General features: G+C 40.6%; 1 protein-coding gene across 4 annotated transcripts in view; it reads right to left on the reverse strand.

Moving 5' to 3' along the window:
• LOC122561287 (kinesin-like protein KIF27) overlaps nucleotides 1–18,635 on the reverse strand; it is a 142,148-nt gene that overhangs the window by 116,067 nt on the left and 7,446 nt on the right. For 2 of the 4 annotated variants that reach the window (XR_006314985.1, XM_043712943.1), the window contains exons 2-6: nucleotides 15,495–15,580; nucleotides 13,411–13,803; nucleotides 10,475–10,675; nucleotides 7,068–8,053; nucleotides 1,034–1,177 (exon numbers count right to left, since the gene is read on the reverse strand). Coding sequence is in view for 3 of the 4 variants with exons in the window: in XM_043712943.1 (XP_043568878.1) it covers nucleotides 1,034–1,177; nucleotides 7,068–8,053; nucleotides 10,475–10,675; nucleotides 13,411–13,708 (1,629 nt within the window). In the remaining variant the exon portion in view is untranslated. The remainder of the gene's footprint in view (nucleotides 1–1,033; nucleotides 1,178–7,067; nucleotides 8,054–10,474; nucleotides 10,676–13,410; nucleotides 13,804–15,494; nucleotides 15,581–18,635) is intronic. The other 2 variants (XM_043712962.1, XM_043712952.1) reach the window with 2 other exon arrangements.

Raw genomic sequence — 18,635 nt, forward strand, 5'->3', positions numbered from 1 at the left:
CTTCTTCCTGACCTCTCCGCCCCACCCCCACTCCGACCTATCACCCTCACCTTAACCTCCTTCCACCTATCGCATTTCCAACGCCCCTCCCCCAAGTCCCTCCTCCCTACCTTTTATCTTAGCCTGCTGGACACACTTTCCTCATTCCTGAAGAAGGGCTCATGCCCGAAATGTCGATTCTCCTGCTCCTTGGATGCTGCCTGACCTGCTGCTCTTTTCCAGCAACACATTTTCAGCAAGGCTTCATCTCAGTCTTGAACTAGCATCCCTTTATTCTGGCATCTGGTCTGAGACTCTCCCAGTATGGAAAACATCCTCTCAGCATTTAGCCTGTTAAGCCTATTAAGAATTCAATATATTTCAATGAGATCGCCTCTCATTCTTCTAAACTCCAGTGAGTAGAGTCCCAAACTGTTTAGTCTTCGCTTATAAGACCACGTCTTCATACCAGGGGTCATCCTATTGAAACTTCTCTGAACTGCCTCAAATCAATGTATTTCCTTAAATAAGGGGATTAAAACAGTTCACAATATTCTGGATGTGGGCCCACTGACACATTTTATAGTCGCAATAAAACTTCCCTACTCTTATACTCCAACCCCTTCAAATATAGGCTAACATTTCATTCATCAGATTATCTGCTGTACCTGTGTGCTAAGTTCCTGTGTTTTGTGCACAAGTACCCCAATCCCAGTGTGTTGTAACTATCTGCAGTTTTTAAACTTATCAAACAATTGAATATACTCATCTTTACTTTGTCCAAAGTGGAAATCATTTAATTGTGATTGATCAGTACAATAATTTGACAGAGGCATTACAGCATTACACTTCAAAATGCTGGTAACACTCAGCAGCATCTGTGCAAAATAAAGTTACCAGAGTTTGATCAGAACAGGTCAGTAATGAACTTGAAATTTTAATTTGGGTTTCCACTCCAGAGATGCTGCCAGATCAGCTGAGTGTTTCTACATTTATGTTTTTATTCCATATTTTCAGAATTTGCAAAATTTTGCTCTGTAGGTATAACACTTACTTGAATACGACACCTTTCTTGGGTTTCTGTTAAAGCTGCCAAATATTGTTCCTTTTCCTGTTTCAAAGCATGTATTTGCCCTAGTGCATCCTTCAGCTCAGATGCTTTTAGACTGAATAACTCCTCATCTGTGCCTAGGGCATCCTGAGGAAGATAAAAATAGTAAACAGACAGTAAAAATAATTCACTGCAAATTTCAGATTTAGCATAATGAAGGATGCAAAGTGAAGTTCTCAGAGGCCAATTATAATTTGACAAGTATCAAGGTGATTTGAAAATTACATGGAAGTGAAAAACAAATTATGAAAATTATTGACCGCCTTCATGTGTGAAAAAGTTAATAATTTTCTTTTTCATCGGCACAAAAATGTTTATTCAGTCATTAGCCCTGGGTTCAATTCCCACCGGTTCCACAGGTATGTAATAACATTCCTGTGGCATAGTGGTAGTGTCCCTATCCCTTGACCAGGACGGCTCAGGTTCAAGTCCCACCTGCTCCAGAACAGCTTGTTTCAGAACATAGATTAAACTAAAAAAACTCTGAACAGGTTATTACAAAAGAAATTGGCAACATACTAATGCAATAAATTAAATTGACTTTTAAGCTTATCAAAAAGCATCATAAACTAGAAGTGGATAAATTGAATCCAGAAAATTACAATGAAACACTTTAATATTGTTAGTAAGCTGGATGGGACAGATGGGAAGAGAAGGACATTAATAAAACCAGTTAGTTCAAAAGTATAGGGAAACCTTTAGATGAACACTCTGACCCCATGGTAGAAATTTGCTGGGAGGGGGCAGATTGCTTGTCCCTCTGGAAGAAAAGTCAGTGGCAAGTTGATAACAAAGTTCACCTTGCCACCATATAGAGCTGTAGGCAGGCTGAGGTGCTGGAAGTATTGGATTTCTACACCTCAGAGGAGGAGTTTCTACCCACTAGAACTGCTGACTGGCAGCTCCAATTGAGCTCAATTGTGGGTACTACCAGACTCATGGTGAAGACCCAACAATTTCCATAGTGATTTAAATCATTTGTATTGTAGAGCGGAGAATTTGGCCACCTTAGGACAGGAGATTTTGAAGTATGAGTGAATAGGAAGGACGTGGTTTGCAACCTTCTTCAGGGGTTCCTCTGATAGGCAAAAGGCACCTTTCTAGTGCTTTAAACATTTAAAAAAAGGATGTTCGTGCCAACTATATTTTGAGCTGGGCAGTACAAAACAGGGCCAATTCAGTTTTTAACAATTGAGCATATTAAAAGCTCAACTGACTGTTAATTATGGGCGACACAGTGGCACAATGGTTAGCAATGGGTGGCATGGTGGCACAGTAGTTAGCTATGGGCAGCACGGTGGCACAGTGGTTAGCACTGCTGCCTCACTAGCGCCAGAGACTTGGGTTCAATTCCCGCCTCACGCGACTGACTGTGTGGAGTTTGCACATTCTCCCCGTGTCTGTGTGGGTTTCCTCCGGGTGCTCCGGTTTCCTCTCACAGTCCAAAGATGTGCAGGTCAGGTGAATTGGCCATGCTAAATTGCCCGTAGTGTTAGGTGAAGGGGTAAATGTAGGGTTTATGGGTGGGTTAAGCTTCGGCGGGTCAGTGTGGACTTGTTGGGCCGAAGGGCCTGTTTCCACACTGTAAGTAATCTAATCTAATTACATATGGAGTGTAAGCTGTCCATTTCAGCACTTCCTGTGTTCAGGACTGAGTAGAAAGATGGTACACTACCTAAATTATTTAGTTTATGTGCACTCATACCAAAACCATATCCAGCAGAAAGGCAAAGACCAGCCCAAGAAATCTCGAAAAAAAAATCAGGTCAGTCTACTGACAAGTTCCAACATCCAACAGCATTTTCTAGGGTGGGCTCTGTCCAATGGAGTCAATCTGAATGTCTGCAGCAGACATCAATAAAGATTGTTGTATGATTAATTATTGGCAACTTTCATACTAGTTAGCCATTTTTAAAATTTTGCAGGGTCCCTGAAATGTCAGAAGCCTACATGGAAGTGGTTTCATAATTGGTGGTTGAGCATGACAACTGAAGGTATTTTGTTGGCTACTAACAAAAAATGGTAAGATTGTCATGTATTCATTTCATAGCCTTGCCACTAAGTGAAGATTTCTTGAAGATAGATGTCTCTGATCAGTAATAGCTGCTCCTTTGATATTGATGGGATCTCCATTACTTCCCTCCAGTTTCTACTATTTGGCCCTTCAATATTACGGGAGAAAGTGAGGTCTGCAGATGCTGGAGATCAGAGCTGGAAATGTGTTGCTGGAAAAGCGCAGCAGGTCAGGCAGCATCCAGGGAACAGGAGAATCGACGTTTCGGACATAAGCCCTCCTGAAGAAGGGCTTATGTTCCCTGGATGCTGCCTGACCTGCTGCGCTTTTCCAGCAACACATTTCCAGCCCTTCAATATTACACTCATTGGTGACAGTACGAGGACTACAAGCCCTCTTTCATGGGCCACACTGTATTCATTTACCTCCTGCTTATGGACCATCTTTAACTGGATGAAACAGAGAAGTGACTTGCTAGTTAAGTGGTAGCAGTGAATGCAGTTAAGATGTGGAAATGGTCTTGCCTCCAAAATATTTTCAAATTTGACAAAATTTAATCCCAATGTTGCATTACATTCTTTCTTCTTGCCACTTTTCTCCACCAAATTTTCTCATCAAAGTTGCTGACTTCTCCTGGGGGACAGCTTCATGAATACGTGCGACCATTTGATACCTCAGTCATTCTTTATGTGAAAACTTTCACCATGAATGCCGGCTAACAATTTTACTATGAGGAAAGCCAGGTCCTAAAACTACTCTTTCACAAACCCCAGGAACCCCATCCAGGACAAACATATAAATAGAAAGCAGGAGACAACAGCTTTGCTTCACTTGGAGGTCGCCACTGATGATGTTACCTAGCCAGGTAATGAAACGTCTGGATATCAAACCTACAGCTCAGCAAGCAAACCTACACCCTAAACTCAACCTGAGCTACAAACCTTCACAAACCTTGCAACTACTCCTGTTCTCAGCTGTTATCAACACATGCAGTGTCAGCAGGGTTTCCCATCTGTAATCAAGAGCAAGAATCTAATCCTGAGGTGCTGAGAATTATCAGCTAATTTGTCACAGGCTAGAGATTCAACTTGAGAACTTCATTGTGGCTCACCTACTGACCAAACCCATTAAAGGTTTTTTTAGATTAGATTACTTACAGTGTGGAAACAGGCCCTTCGGCCCAACAAGTCCACACCGACCCGCCGAAGCGCAACCCACCCATACCCCTACATTTACCCCTTTAACCTAACACTACGGGCAATTTAGCATGGCCAATTCACCTGACCCGCACATTTTTGGATTGTGGGAGGAAACCGGAGCACCCGGAGGAAACCCACACAGACATGGGGAGAACGTGCAAACTCCACACAGTCAGTCGCCTGAGTCGGGAATTGAACCCGGGTCTCTGGCGCTGTGAGGCAGCAGTGCTAACCACTGTGCCACCGTGCCGCCTATTTTGCATATGTTTTGCATATGTAAAGACACAGTATAAACTAAGGCCCAATAAATCAGGTATTTATCTAATGCTTTCTGAAAGGCATTTAAAAAAAATGTTGAGTGATGCCTAGACTTCAGTCTACAGAGCACAAAATCAACATTGTGGACAACATAAGTCTTGTTGGCATTGTGAACAGCGAAGAGGATAGTGTTAAGTTCCAAAAGGCATAGACAGGTTTGTGGAATGAACAAGCAAGTGGCAGATGAAACTTAATGCAGAGAATAGTGAAGTGATTAATTTTGGTCAGAAGATTGTAGAGACCAAACATAAAATAAAACATACAATTCTAAAAGAGTTGCAGGATTAAAGGGACATAGGGAGTATACATGCACAAATCACTGAAGCTGATAGATCAAGTTAACAGACCTGTTAACAAACCATCCAGGATGCTGGATTTTATTAATAGGAGCACAGTGTACAAAAGAAAGGAAGTCACGATGAGCATCATGATTAAACATTGTTTAGGCCTCATTTGGAGCACTGCTTCCAATTCTGGGCATCACATTTTATGAAAAATGTTAAGACATTAGAGAGATGGAAGAAAGTATTTTTGAGAATGCTTCCAGGGATGAAACTGATTGATCCAGAAGAGAAGGTTAAGAGGCCATAGTAGAGGTATTTCAAATCATGAGGGGATTGGAGCAAGAAACTGTTGCCATTGCAGAAGATTGTCAAATCAGAGGCCAAAGATACTAAATGGTTTAAGATGCAATGATGAGATAAGGAGAACCTCTTTTAACACAGCAAGTTCTTAATATGTGGTGGATTTTGATTCAAACTTGGCATTCAGAAAGGGGCTAGTTAATTATTTAAAAATAAAAATTTGCAGGCCTATGGCATAGAGATGTGGAGTAGCAATAGGTGAATTTGCATGGAGACAACAGGCAAATTGGACTCATTCGATGCTGTAACTATTCTAAGATTTTAGAGAAGATGACAGGTTCTTGCTGGATGGAAGAACATAGGAAGTCAATGTACAATGAGGAGTACAATACTAAAGGAGATATAGGAGCTCAAAGTTTGGGTGAAGATTTGTAGCTCGGGTGCTCGTTGTTGTGGTTCTGTTCGCCGAGCTGGAAGTTTTTGTTGCAAACGTTTCGTCCCCTGTCTAGGTGACATCCTCAGTGCTTGGGAGCCACACACGCAGACGACAAGCAACATGAATTCGACTGGGACAACACTACCATTATAGGGCAAGCCAAACAAAGAACAGCCAGAGAATTCCTAGAAGCATGGCACTCATCCACAAACTCCATCAACAAACACATCGACTTGGACCCAATATACCGGCCACTACAGCGGACAGCTGAAACTGACAACCGGAAGCGGCAGGGACAGGCCACTATAAATGCCGGAGGAAACACCACAGAAGCACTTCACAGGAGGCTCCCAAGCACTGAGGATGTCACCTAGACAGGGGACAAAACGTTTGCAACAAAAATTTCCAGCTCGGCGAACAGAACCACAACAACAGATATAGGAGCATAGGGTCCTAGGTGTATATGGGCACAGATCACTAAAGGTGGCAGAACAAGTGCAGAGAACAGCCAATAAAGCATACAATGTCCTCAGCTTCATAGGGGCAAAGAGTACAAGAGTAAAAAGGTGATGTTGAACATGTACAAGGCACTTGTTAGACCTTAGCTGGAGTATTGTGTACAATTGTGGATTCTGCATTGTAGAGTCATAGAGTCATACAGCACGGAAACATCCCTTCGGCCCAACTTCTCCATGTCGACCAGGTTTCCTAAACTGAACTAGTCTCACTTGCCTGTGTTTGGCCAATGTCCCTGCAAACCTTTCCTATAGTTATAGAGCCACAGAGTTTTACAGCACGGAAACAACTATGCTGTCCAACTCGTCCATGCCAATCATAATCCCAAACTAAACTAGTCCCATATCCCTTCAAACATTTCTTATTCATGTACTTATCTAAATATCATATTAAACATACGGTTATTAAACTGTACCCACATCCACCACTATCTCTGGAAGTTCATTCCACACACAAACTTTTACACACGACCTCTGTGCGTAAGAAACTGCCCCTCATGTCTTTCTCCTCTCGTAAAAATGTGCCCCGAGTCTATGAACCTTTATAACATCACCTCTCAATCTTTTATGTTCCAGAGAAAAAAAATCCCAACCTATTCAAATGTATTGGAGAGAGTACACAGCAAAGGTTTCAGTTAATGAGAAACTTCAATTATGAGGAGAATTGAAATGTCTGCATAGTGACCTTTCTGAACATGAGAAACACATTGTTGGTTACAATCTATTGGCATCCATTCAGTGACAAGCGGCATAAATTTTCACGCCCAAAGATACCCTTTCAGGGATTTTCTTACTACCTTGGAGTAAATAACATCTGTTTTGGTCTGGTCATTGCATTGTACAGGGTACACATTTCAGCCTCTATTACAAGGTGCTTGTATGAAGCCTACTAACAGTATGTTATACTGTACCTGGCATTTCTTCAGCTCTCTTTTCAGTTGAAATATTGTAATGTGATGAGAATCCTGTCCTCCATTTCCAATTCCACTATCAGTGCCAAAAAGGTCAGGTAATTCGTTTTGCAGTTCCTCTACCATGTTGAACCACTCCTTCAGCTTTTGCCACTGATTTTCTTTCAAACTGTTTGCATCTCTAAATTCCAAGAAGAAGTGTAATGCTTCATCAATGCAATGTTTATAGTGATAGCTTTCCATTTGTAGATGGGCAACCTGCTCTTCCAGAGAATGGATCCGTTTTTTGTCTTGAAACAAGTCCTGAGAAACCTGACTAGCACGAGTCAGAAGGCTTGTCTGTTGATTCTGCAGTGCTTCCCGGAGCGTTTTGATTTGTAATTCCATTTCATCTATCCGATCCCAGTCTGGGTCGTAATTTACAATAGGTTTGTTTCTTATGTCCTTGGCTCGATTGGCATATTTCAGAGTGTTCAAAGATTCATCAAAACTGGATGATGAGGGGCTAATGCATGCGATCATCACAGTTTTAGCATTTCCTCCAAGAGAGTCCTTCAACAAACGTGTTATCTTAGTATCCCTGTATGGAATGTGTATACTTTTTCTCTTTGGGTCTCCAAGAGCACTGATCACATTGCCAAGTGCCAGGAGACCACTGTTTATTTGAATTGATTCCTTAAATCGTTCACCTGTGTTTCCTGTTTTGGTAACCCTTTCAGAACCAGCTAGATCGACAAAGCAAAATTTGGAAGAAATCAGTTGATATGACCTTATTGATTCTTTTATAATGTGTTCCTCATCAGTATTTGATTGCTGCTCATTTTTAGGCCGTTTTTGATTGAGGTACATTGTGAAAATGGCATGTGACCGGCTGGAGTGTTCATTCATCTGTGTGGTACCTGTGTGTCGAGCTGCATTGCCAGCCTCCAATAGACTCATCATTTCATCAGGTGTCTCAATTTCACACTCCTTTGCCCCAATAATCACTAAAACAAACAAGGTACATGGAAAGATAATTTTGTTATGTTAATTAGTCTTTTGATAAACAGCAATTCAGTAGTTTAAAATTTGACCACTGCTGATATAACACATTTGTTGAAGCTTTTCATCTTGCACACATCAGTGTAACTCCTTGCACTTTCAGGATTATCCAGCAAATGTTGTATAATTGCAGAATCACATCTAATGTTCGACACTATGCTGGCAGTTTTTCAAGCATGGGCTGGTGAGATACAGTCAGCACCTTGCTTGTTGAGAGCAGTGGAAGGATAAGCTGTTTGATACAATCCACCAATCTTTGAGACAGCAAGATGAAAAACGAAATGCATCTTTATTTTCAATTATACCTTTGAAAAATATAAGAATGCGATGGGTAAGGTAATACAATAGCTGCATGTTACTTTATATTGAGTCACCCAGTAGTCCATGAAGTAAAAGATGATTTGCAGTCTGCACCATGTTAGAACAAGCAAAAGTGAGGACTGTAGATGCTAGAGATTAGAGTTGAGAGTGCTGGTACTGGAAAAGCACAGCAAGTTAGGCAGCATCCGAGGAGCAGGATAATTGACGTTTTGGGTATTCCTACTGAAGGGCTTTTGCCCAAAACATCGACTCTCCTGCTCCTTGGATGCTGCCTGACTTGCTGTGCTTTTCCAGCACCAGCACTCTCAACTGTGTTAGAACAACTTAGGAGATACAGCATGGAAGAAGGCCATTGGGCTCAAGCATGGTTTAAGTTGCAATTGAGCATCATTTTTCATCTAAATCTACCTTCAAAAACTTCTATTTCCACTTCCCTCAGAGGCTTAAGTAGTTTCCCCTTATATATGTGTACACTGTTCACTTCAACCACATCCTGTGAGAGGAGGTTGCACACTCTCACCACTTTTTGGGTAAATAAGTTTCTTATGAATTCTATCTCATATTGAAAGCTTCTAGTTATGTTCTTCTCTGTGAGAAATAATATTCTCTTTGTATTCACTCTATTAAAATCTTTCAGAAGTTTAAAGACCTCCATTAGGTCAGCCTTTCGTTATCAAGAAAACCAATTTCTGATATCATATTTGTAAATCTTCTCTGCAATCTGCAATACCTCTCTAGCCTTTTTATTACATGACAACCAGAAATGTATGCAATGCTCTAATCAAATTTCAATACAGTTTTATCACACTTACCCAATTTTTAATACTATTATCTAAAAATAAGATCTAGTGCCTGGTTTTCATTTGTTATGGCCTAGTTAACCTGTAACATTATTGTTAGTGATTGCTGTATTTGTATATGATCTACATTGCTCGTCTACACAAACTAGAACTACCTGCACCTCCCAAGTAATATGTGACCTCCCTATTCTCCCTCCAATTTATTAGTGTTGAAACGCACTTGTCATTCATTGAGCCATTATTTGAGATTTTTAAAGTCCACCTGTAATTTGTTCCAATCATCATCAGTATTGTCTAATTCCTCCACAGCACTAACCCTAGCCTAACACCAATTAGGTGTCATCCACATACTTAGAAATTGTGTTTTTGACTCCAAAGTCCAAACGGTTAATGAAATTTGCAAGTGGTTCCATGTCAAACAAAGTAGTGTTAGGAGCTTAAAATTGGCTTCTGTATTTGCATTACAGAAAGCACATTTGGTTGGGGAAGGGGCAAAAATGGTCAACAACTCCGTGAATGTTATTTCTTTTCTCATTATTTTTTACAAACTAATTTTAGTCAAAATTATCAGCCATATCTTCAGGACTCTGTCCTTAGCATCAAGAACAGAAATTGGATAAACAAATATGGAAGTAAGGTTTTTCGGCCCTGATTTCCCAACATTGGACAACAAACTGTAAGAACTTTTTGAATCAGTCCCACTGATTCACCACTTGCATGCCAAATCCCAGTCAAAATTAATGCACATAACTAATGTGCAATCCTAGGTTTAAAACTGCTATTTGCCCAGAAAATGGCAGTAGACCTTTAATAAGTAAAGTTCATTTGCAATTCAAATCATATGCCAGTCAATAGGCAAAGACATAGACACATGTCCAGCATTACATTAACTATAAATGTCCATCAGCTCCAGTTGGGTAAGAATTAAGATTTAATTGCCAACTTGCAATGTTTATATAAAGGGAAAAGGTAAAACTAATGAATTTTGGAAACAAAGTATTATAAATGTGATATATTTGTCAAAGCCAATGGAAACTACAATGACTATAACTGATACAAACTTCCTTCAATAAATGCAAATTTCTAATGCATTTTAAACATAATGAAAATAACTTAGAATACTTATCATGTAAGCAGTGAGAAGAGGGTAAAAATAATTTATAAATAAAATAAGGAGAGAATAAAGAAAACATAAAAAAAATTAATTCATCTGTTAGATTTATTTTAAACCAACAGTAGAATTACCTGTGTTTCCTTTTTCATCTTCTCTGATATGAATGTCTTTGCTGGTGCTCTGTAACTCCAAAAGGTCCCTTAACTCTTCTTTATACACTTCAATATAGGATACTTTAACATTAAAGTCTACATTGTGATTTTCAGTGATGTTCTGGAAGATCTCATGAATGGCACGTGGAATAATGCCTTTCAACTCATCAGAAAATGAAGCTTTAAGTCGTAAAAAAAACTTATAAATTTTTAGCACAATGCATTTAATCAGTCAACTATTTAACATGATCCAACCTTTCTTTTCCAAATTATACATAACTATAGTGCTGCTCTGCAAAAGGTACATTGGTGAGGGCAAACAAGTTGATGTAAAATGTACATAGTGCAGGGGGATATCTACTCTGGATCTTCTGTTACAGAAATATATGACATAGAAGTGATGCCATGCTTGCAGATGGCACATGAAAAATTGTGCTTGGAGCTGTGATTTGCAAGTCTAGAAATTGAGTTGTTTGTGGAGTAATTTCTTAAACTCTACTTCCTGCAAATACCAATTTGAAGAATGGCCATTTGCAAAACTGTCATTGGATTATAGATTTTACCATGGAAGGAGGTGTTCATGCTCTAAATTGTTAAGCTCATGTACAGTCCTGAAGACTGTAAGGTTCCCAAGTGGAAGATGAGGTGCTATACATCCAGCTTGCGTCAAGCCTCCCTGCAGCACTGTAGTAAACCTGAGCCAGCAACGTTTGCATGGGAACATGACAATGTTTTGAAGTGGCAGACAAGTGGAAGCTCTGGGCCATTTTTAGAGAACATAGGTGTTCAACAAAGCAGTCCCCAATCTGTATTTTATCTCCCCATTGTAGAAGAAACTATTGAGAACAGTGAATACAGAAGACTAAACTGAATAAGATGCAGATAAATCGCTGCTTCACCTGGATTGTGGAGATGGGAAGATAGCATTGAACCCCCTCACCATCCTCATGCCTGACTAATTACCCTCTTGCAACAAAACCCACCATGGGGTAGGACGCAGGATACTGCACGAAGAGAAGACTAACATATTATTGCCCTAAAATAGGGCATATGAAAGCCAACTGCTGGGACTGAGTGCTAACCTAGTGGATTTCATGGGCATGTCTTGTGTATCTCCACAAAATATTGTACCAGTAAGTAAAGCTGGAGACAAATTGATACTCAACTCAACACACACCATGGTCCTCCATACCCTCCAAACAAACTCTCTCCCAACTTATGCTCCCTCACAGTCCCCTGCGCCTCCATAGCCACTCACCCAGTATTTACTGTACGTAGAACTCAAGAGCCATGCAGAGATGACAAAAAAGCTCTTAACAATTTAATATGGCATAAATTGATTCCTTATTAATTATTACACTATTAATCCATTTAGAGCTTTTAAATCTCAAATAGTTAATCTCTTATAAAGATAAACTACTATTCAGAGCCCACGTTTTTAAGCTGTTAGTCAAGCTATGAACCTTTGCTGAGATAATGATAGCTTTTGAAACTCAACCAAAGATACATAATGACATAATAGCCCTTGGAGATATGTCAATGAAGAGCTCTATTGAAACTGTACAGGCAAATATGAATTTTATTTTCTAACATAACAGATGGCCTCTGTCAGATAAACCAATCCAGCAGAGGGTTTTTTTTTTAAACTTTCGCTGACAGCTACAATCTCCTTTCATATAATGCTTAAAGAACATTAAAAGGGCTCTTAAAAATCTTCAGATCATGACACTTAAATGGACCTTAACCATGCTCCGAAGTGTTTATATCTGATCAATTAATTTATAACTGCCACACTGTAGGGCAAGGCCCTTACAACAACCAAAATAGGATTCTTTTGAACCCAACTCAGCAGTCCCATTTGAAATTAGTGCTAAGGTTTCTCTCCTGTATGACTCACATTGTGCCCCTTATCCCTGCCGACAAAAATTGGATCAGATGAAAATGAGGGTGGGACTATATCCTGAAGCTGTAAATTATTTTTAATGTCCACTTATACTTCCCGATTTTACTGGAATCCAACCCAGAACCGCCTTCAAAACCTCTGACAAAGATTTTCCAGAAATTGCCACTACAAGAAAACAAAGGAATGGAAATAGGCCCTTTCATCCTTCAAGTCTCCTTTAACATTCAATGGTTAGGTTGTGTATTAACTCCTTTCGTCTTGCAACACTTTTACCCCACATCCTTTATTTTGATTTATAAACATCTACCAGTCACAGTTTTAAATGTAATAACTGATACAGCATTAAATAAATAAGTGTGTCAAGCTTCGACCATGGTTTTGTTTCCTAATTTAATTCTTGAAAGATCTAGCTCTAATTTTAGACTATTTCAATTTTAGGCCTAGATTGACAAACCAATGGATACCAAGTAGATTTATTCCCTTTGTTCATTCGATAGGCCACAACAACATTTATTTCTTCTATGGGAGCTGCTTATAGATGCCTGCCTATGCTGCACAGAAAGATAAGAAACTTTAGGTGGGAGATTTTTGGCACTCAGATACATTAGGAGAAAGTGAGGACTGCAGATGCTGGGGATCAGAGCTTAAAAATGTATTGCTGGAAAAGCGCAGCAGGTCAGGCAGCATCAAAGGAGAAGGAGAATCGACGTTTCGGGCATAAGCCCTTCTGAAGAAGGGCTTATGCCCGAAACGTCGATTCTCCTTCTTCTTTGATGCTGCCTGACCTGCTGCGCTTTTCCAGCAATACATTTTTAAAGTCAGATACATTACACTGGGATTGAACTAGACTACCACAATTCAAAACATGCATTAACGTTAGTGTGGTTTACGTTTAACATACTGTCAATAATTATCAAATAGATATTACACAGTAATGTGGTATAAAATGAGGCATTTTATAACAGTTACAAAGCAAATGGACAAAGAAAATATTTTCTTTAAAAAAACTTACCTATATGTCCTCCACCAATTGTATATGTTTTTCCAGATCCTGTTTGTCCATAAGCAAAGACAGTGGCATTATAACCTTCAATTACAGATATCACTAAAGGTTTTACACAGGCAGAATATACGTCTTCTTGGGATGATTTTTGTCCAAATACGAAATCAAATGTAAAAGCACGATCTTTCCCAATCACAACTTGCTGTGTGTTGGGAACAACCCGAACACAAACTTGATGGTTGTGGAGGATTTCTTTCGGAAGCAGAGGTCGAATCCGTACAGCTACTTTGACTGCAATCTCTTCCATTTTAGCAAGATTAAAATGTTTGATGCAACAACGTATTGTTTTATTTTTGAGCTTCTTTGAAAGTCATCTTTAGTCCAAGTTCCACAGTGAGTACACTTGGGAAGAAAAATGTTAGATTTCAACTTACGAATTTTTTTAAAAACTGCATTTTGAAGAATCTGGTACTGTTTAATAAGGGAACAGATCTGGTAGACAGGATAGGAAGTACAGTGCAGATGAGTTTTCAGAAAATCTTAGAAAGTACACCATAGAGCAGACTGCTAGAGACAATTTAACAGGAGACTGTTGGAGACAACAACAAGGGGAGAGTCCAAGTTGGAATAAAACATTCCTGCAGGGAGAGAACAAGAAGCTAGAATTAAAGATAGATTTTCTTTTAAAAAATGGCTCGAATTAAGCACAGATGTCACACAGGGATCTGTTATAGAGTCACAAAGTAATACAGAGTCGAAGAGTGTGGTGCTGGAAAAGCACAGCCGGTCAGACATCGTCCGAGGAGCAGGAGAATCGACGTTTCGGGCATAAGCCCTTCATCAGGAAAGACAGCATGGAAACAGGGCCTTTGGCCCAAACTGGTCCCTGTTGACCATGGTGTCCACTCAGCTAGTTCCAACTGCCTACATTTGGTCAATATCCCTCTAATCCTTTCCCATTCATGTACCTATCCAAAACATTTTTTAAATTTTGCTATTGTGTCTGCCTCAATCACTTTCTCTGGCAGCCAATTCCATACACGCACCACTGTCTGCATGAAGAAGTTGGCCCTCAGGCCCAATTTAAATCTTTCCCCTCTCACCTTAAACCTATGCCCTCTAGATTTCAATTCCCCATCCATGGGAAAAAGACGACTATATGCATTCCTATGTCCACATTTAGTAGATTTGTTTATCAATCATTAGATTAGAAAGCTGTCCATGACTGGGCTTAGATGGAAGCAGGTTCCATCCATCCCACAGTCACTTTTACAGAATGGTGGGGCAAGGTTGGAGCAGGTCCATCTATCCATATGCCAACTTAAGATGAACTAAAGGAGATCGATAGAAATTTTCCAGTCAGCCTCTAGGTTTCTCTGGCAACAGGGCCAGTTTAGTTACCCAGAGGCAGCAGGGCCAGACCTCTGCCTGTCCACTTGGATAAAGCAGCAGTCTCAAAACATTTTGTATAGGAATCCTCCTACCCTGGCCACAATGGTGTAATTTTTAATTTAAACTTAAATTGCTTGCGAGAGGAAATCTCCATTTTGAAGCACCCTTTCCCTAAGTTATCTTCTATTGATTCCTGCTGCTGTTTTTATGCTGGACAGCCACTGATAGGTTCTCCAGAGTCAAGAGCCCACCTGCCACCCTTAACTGGGTGCTTGTCTGCTCTTTGGCCATTAATTGGCCACTATGGAGAAAATCACGTTGAATACGACTTCTCCACATAATGCAGGCTTTCAGCCTCCACTTCAGCCCGAATGAATGTCCAGAGAATGTCCATATCAGCATTTATGAATCATTTGAATAAATGGTTGTATGAAGAAAGAATAAATTGGCATGGGTACAGTGTCAAAAATAGGCAAATGTGTAAGATAAATCACCAAAGAAGGCTGTTTGAACCAAATGATCTACTTCCCTTTCTACGAAATTGAATTCATTTTTAGATAGTTACTGTAGTTCATTTGTTTGGTTACAAGGAGTAGAGTACAACAGTAAACATTGAAATTATTCAAACAGACTTAAAATATGTAAAACTTTGCCTTTGTTAAATTGCTGAACAGCAATGTTTCAAATGATTTGTGACCTACAATGGCCTTTGATTGATGTCTTTACACCTCAGGGAATTAATGTGGTGGTGATCATGTGCATACTGCTGCCATTGTTCCATCCAAACCTGACAAGAAAAAGAAATATTACCATTAACCTAAAGATTGTCCAAAGTAATCATGCAACTGTGGCTAACCTGAGAAGTTCAAGAAAGGATTATACTAAAAGAAGAATTGTCTTTTTAAGTTGGCAAGTATGAGGATAGGGAGGGTTTAATAATTCAGTGAAGATGACCAAGCTTATGTTAAAGAGGAAGAAAATAGGCAATAGACACAACAGAGATTGTGAAAGTTTCTGTAACTATGTAAAAAGAAAATGATTAATAAAAGTAAATGTGGGAACCTTAGAAGAAGTGGAAAATTATAACCACAAGACTGTAAAGCCATAAAACATAGAAACGGAAATAGGCCACTCAACCTATCAAGATTAGAGTGGTGCTGGAAAGGCAGGTCAGGCAGCATCTGAGGAGCAGGAAAATTGACATTTCGGCCAAATGCCCTTCATCAGAAATGAGGCTGGGAGCCTTGGGGGTGGAGAGATAAATGGGATGTTCTCTGAAGTGCTCTGCGAGTAGGCGTCCAGTCTCCCCAGTGTAGATGAGACCACACTGGGAGCAACAGATATAGTAAATGACATGTGTGAAAGTGCAGGTGAAACTTTGACGTATGTGGAAGGCTCCTTTGAGGCCTTGGGCGGAGGTGAGTGCAGGGGTTTTGCAATTCCTGCGGTGGCAAGGAACAGTGGGTTGTTAGGGGATGTGGACCTGACCAGGTAGTCGCAGAAGGAACTGTCTTTACGGAAAGCGGATAGGAATGGGGAGGGAAATATATTTCAGGTGGTGGGGTGCGTTTGTAGGTGGCGGAAATCACGGAGGAAGATGCGATGTAAGCAGAGGTTGTGAGGTGGAACATGAGGACTGGGGAGTGTTCTGTCCTTGTTGCGGTTGGAAGGGTGGGGTTCCAGCATGGTACCCCCATGGGCCCCAGCTATACCTGTCAGCTATGTGGAACACTCTATCTTCTGGAGTTACACCGGCACCACTCCCCACCTTTTCCTCCACTACACTGATGATTGCATCGGCGTCACCTCGTGCAAGTCGAACAGTTCATCAACTTCACCAACACATTCCACCCTGACCCTAAATTCACCTGGACCATCTCTGACACCTCTCTCCCCTTCCTGGGCCTCTCCATCTCCATCAATGGTGACCGACTCAACACTGACATGTTCTACAAACCCACCGACTCCCACAGCTACCTGGACTACACCTCCTCCCACCCTGCCTCCTATAAAAAAATGCTATCCCTTATTCCCAATTTCTCTGTCTCTGCCGCATCTGCTCCCAGGAGTGCAATCCCACTCCAGAAAATCTCAGATGGCCTCCTTCAGCAAAGACCGTAATTTCCCCTCCCACGTGGTCAATGATACCCTCCAGCGCATCTCATTCACTTCCTGAATCTCCGCCCTCGAACCCCATCCCTCCAAATGCAACAAGGACAGAATCCCCCGGCCCTCAGCCTCCACCCCACCAACATCCGGATACATCGCGTCATCCTCCGCCATTTCCGCCAACTACAAACAGACCCCACCACCAGAGACATATTTCCCTCCCCACTCCTATCTGCGCTCTCAGCCTCATTCCTGATGAAGGGCTTTTGCCAGAAACATCAATTCTCCTGCTCCTCAGATTCTGCCTGACCTGCAGTGCTTTTCCAGCACCACACTCTCAACTCTGTTGCACCTAGTCAAAAACAATAAATTCAAAATATTTTCTGTATCAAGGATTATGCCTCAGTAATAAGAATAACATTTTCCTTTTGGTTAGCACATTCTGTTATACATTATCTCACTGTCATTACATTCTGAACAACAGACAGTGTCCTCAGAGCCATCAGTACATCATTTCTTGTCTTTCTCACCATCTGTCCAATATTCCCACCTCCATCCACCTATTGTACTCTCAGCTACCTTCTCCCCAGCCACACACCCCTCCCATTTATCTCTCCACCCCCAAGGCTCTCAGCCTCATTCCTGATAAAGGGCCTTTGCCTGAAACATCGATTTTCCTGCTCCTGGGAAGCTGCCTGATCTGCTGTGCTTTCCCAGCAACACTCTAATCTTGACTCTGATCTCCAGCATCAGCAGTACTCACTTTCGCCTATTCAACCTATCAAGTTTGCTCCACCATTCAATCAGATCCTCTTTGTATCATCCTCACCATTTGCCTTCCCACTTATTTTTGTGTCATCCACCCACTTGGTTTCAATATATTCACTTTCCTCATCCAATTAATATATATTGTAAATAATTATGGGCCTAGTGCTGATCCCGGTGGTACACTTCCCGTTATAGGTTGCCATCTTGAAAATCACAGTGAATAAGGAAATAGTGGAAAGATTAATTGTTACTTTGTATCTATCTTCACAGAAGACATAAAAACATAGCAGGGAACCAAAGGTTTTGCAATAATTAGAAACTTGGAGATAGTATTATTAGTAAGGATATTGTGCTGTATAAATTGACAGAACTTCAAATCAACAAGTTACTTGGGGTTAATGGCCTGCATCCCAAAACATTGAAAGAAGAAGCTACGCAGATAATGGATTCATTGATTTTATTCTTCTAATAGTCCCTAGTTTATCAGAATTCTTAGCAGAAGCAGTAATGCAGAGACTCGAACCAACAGTCCTGCCTAAGATCCTGCCTAAGATCCAACCCAATCTATGTGGATGACATCTTTATCATTATGAAACGGAACAAATTAAAGGAAACCTACAAGATCATTAACAACATCCTTACTGGCATAAATTTCACCAAACAGGAAGAGAACAACAACAGACTCCCTTCCTAAATGTCACAGTGGAACAAACAGTCAATGCAGAACTGCGTACCAGCGTCTACAGGAAAGCAACACACACAGACCAGATACTCAACTACAGGAGCATTCATCCCAACACCCACAGAGCTTCATCAGGACACTATTTAAATGAACCACAACACACTTCAGCACTCAGGAATTACGAGCAGTAGAAGAAAAATACCTATACAGCGTATTCAAGAACAACAGGTACCCGATAAACACAGTCCGCCGATTCTAAACAACTAACCCAAACAAGAAGACA

Source organism: Chiloscyllium plagiosum, chromosome 2 (genome assembly GCF_004010195.1).
Source record: "Chiloscyllium plagiosum isolate BGI_BamShark_2017 chromosome 2, ASM401019v2, whole genome shotgun sequence".
Classification (NCBI taxonomy): Eukaryota; Metazoa; Chordata; class Chondrichthyes; order Orectolobiformes; family Hemiscylliidae; genus Chiloscyllium; species Chiloscyllium plagiosum.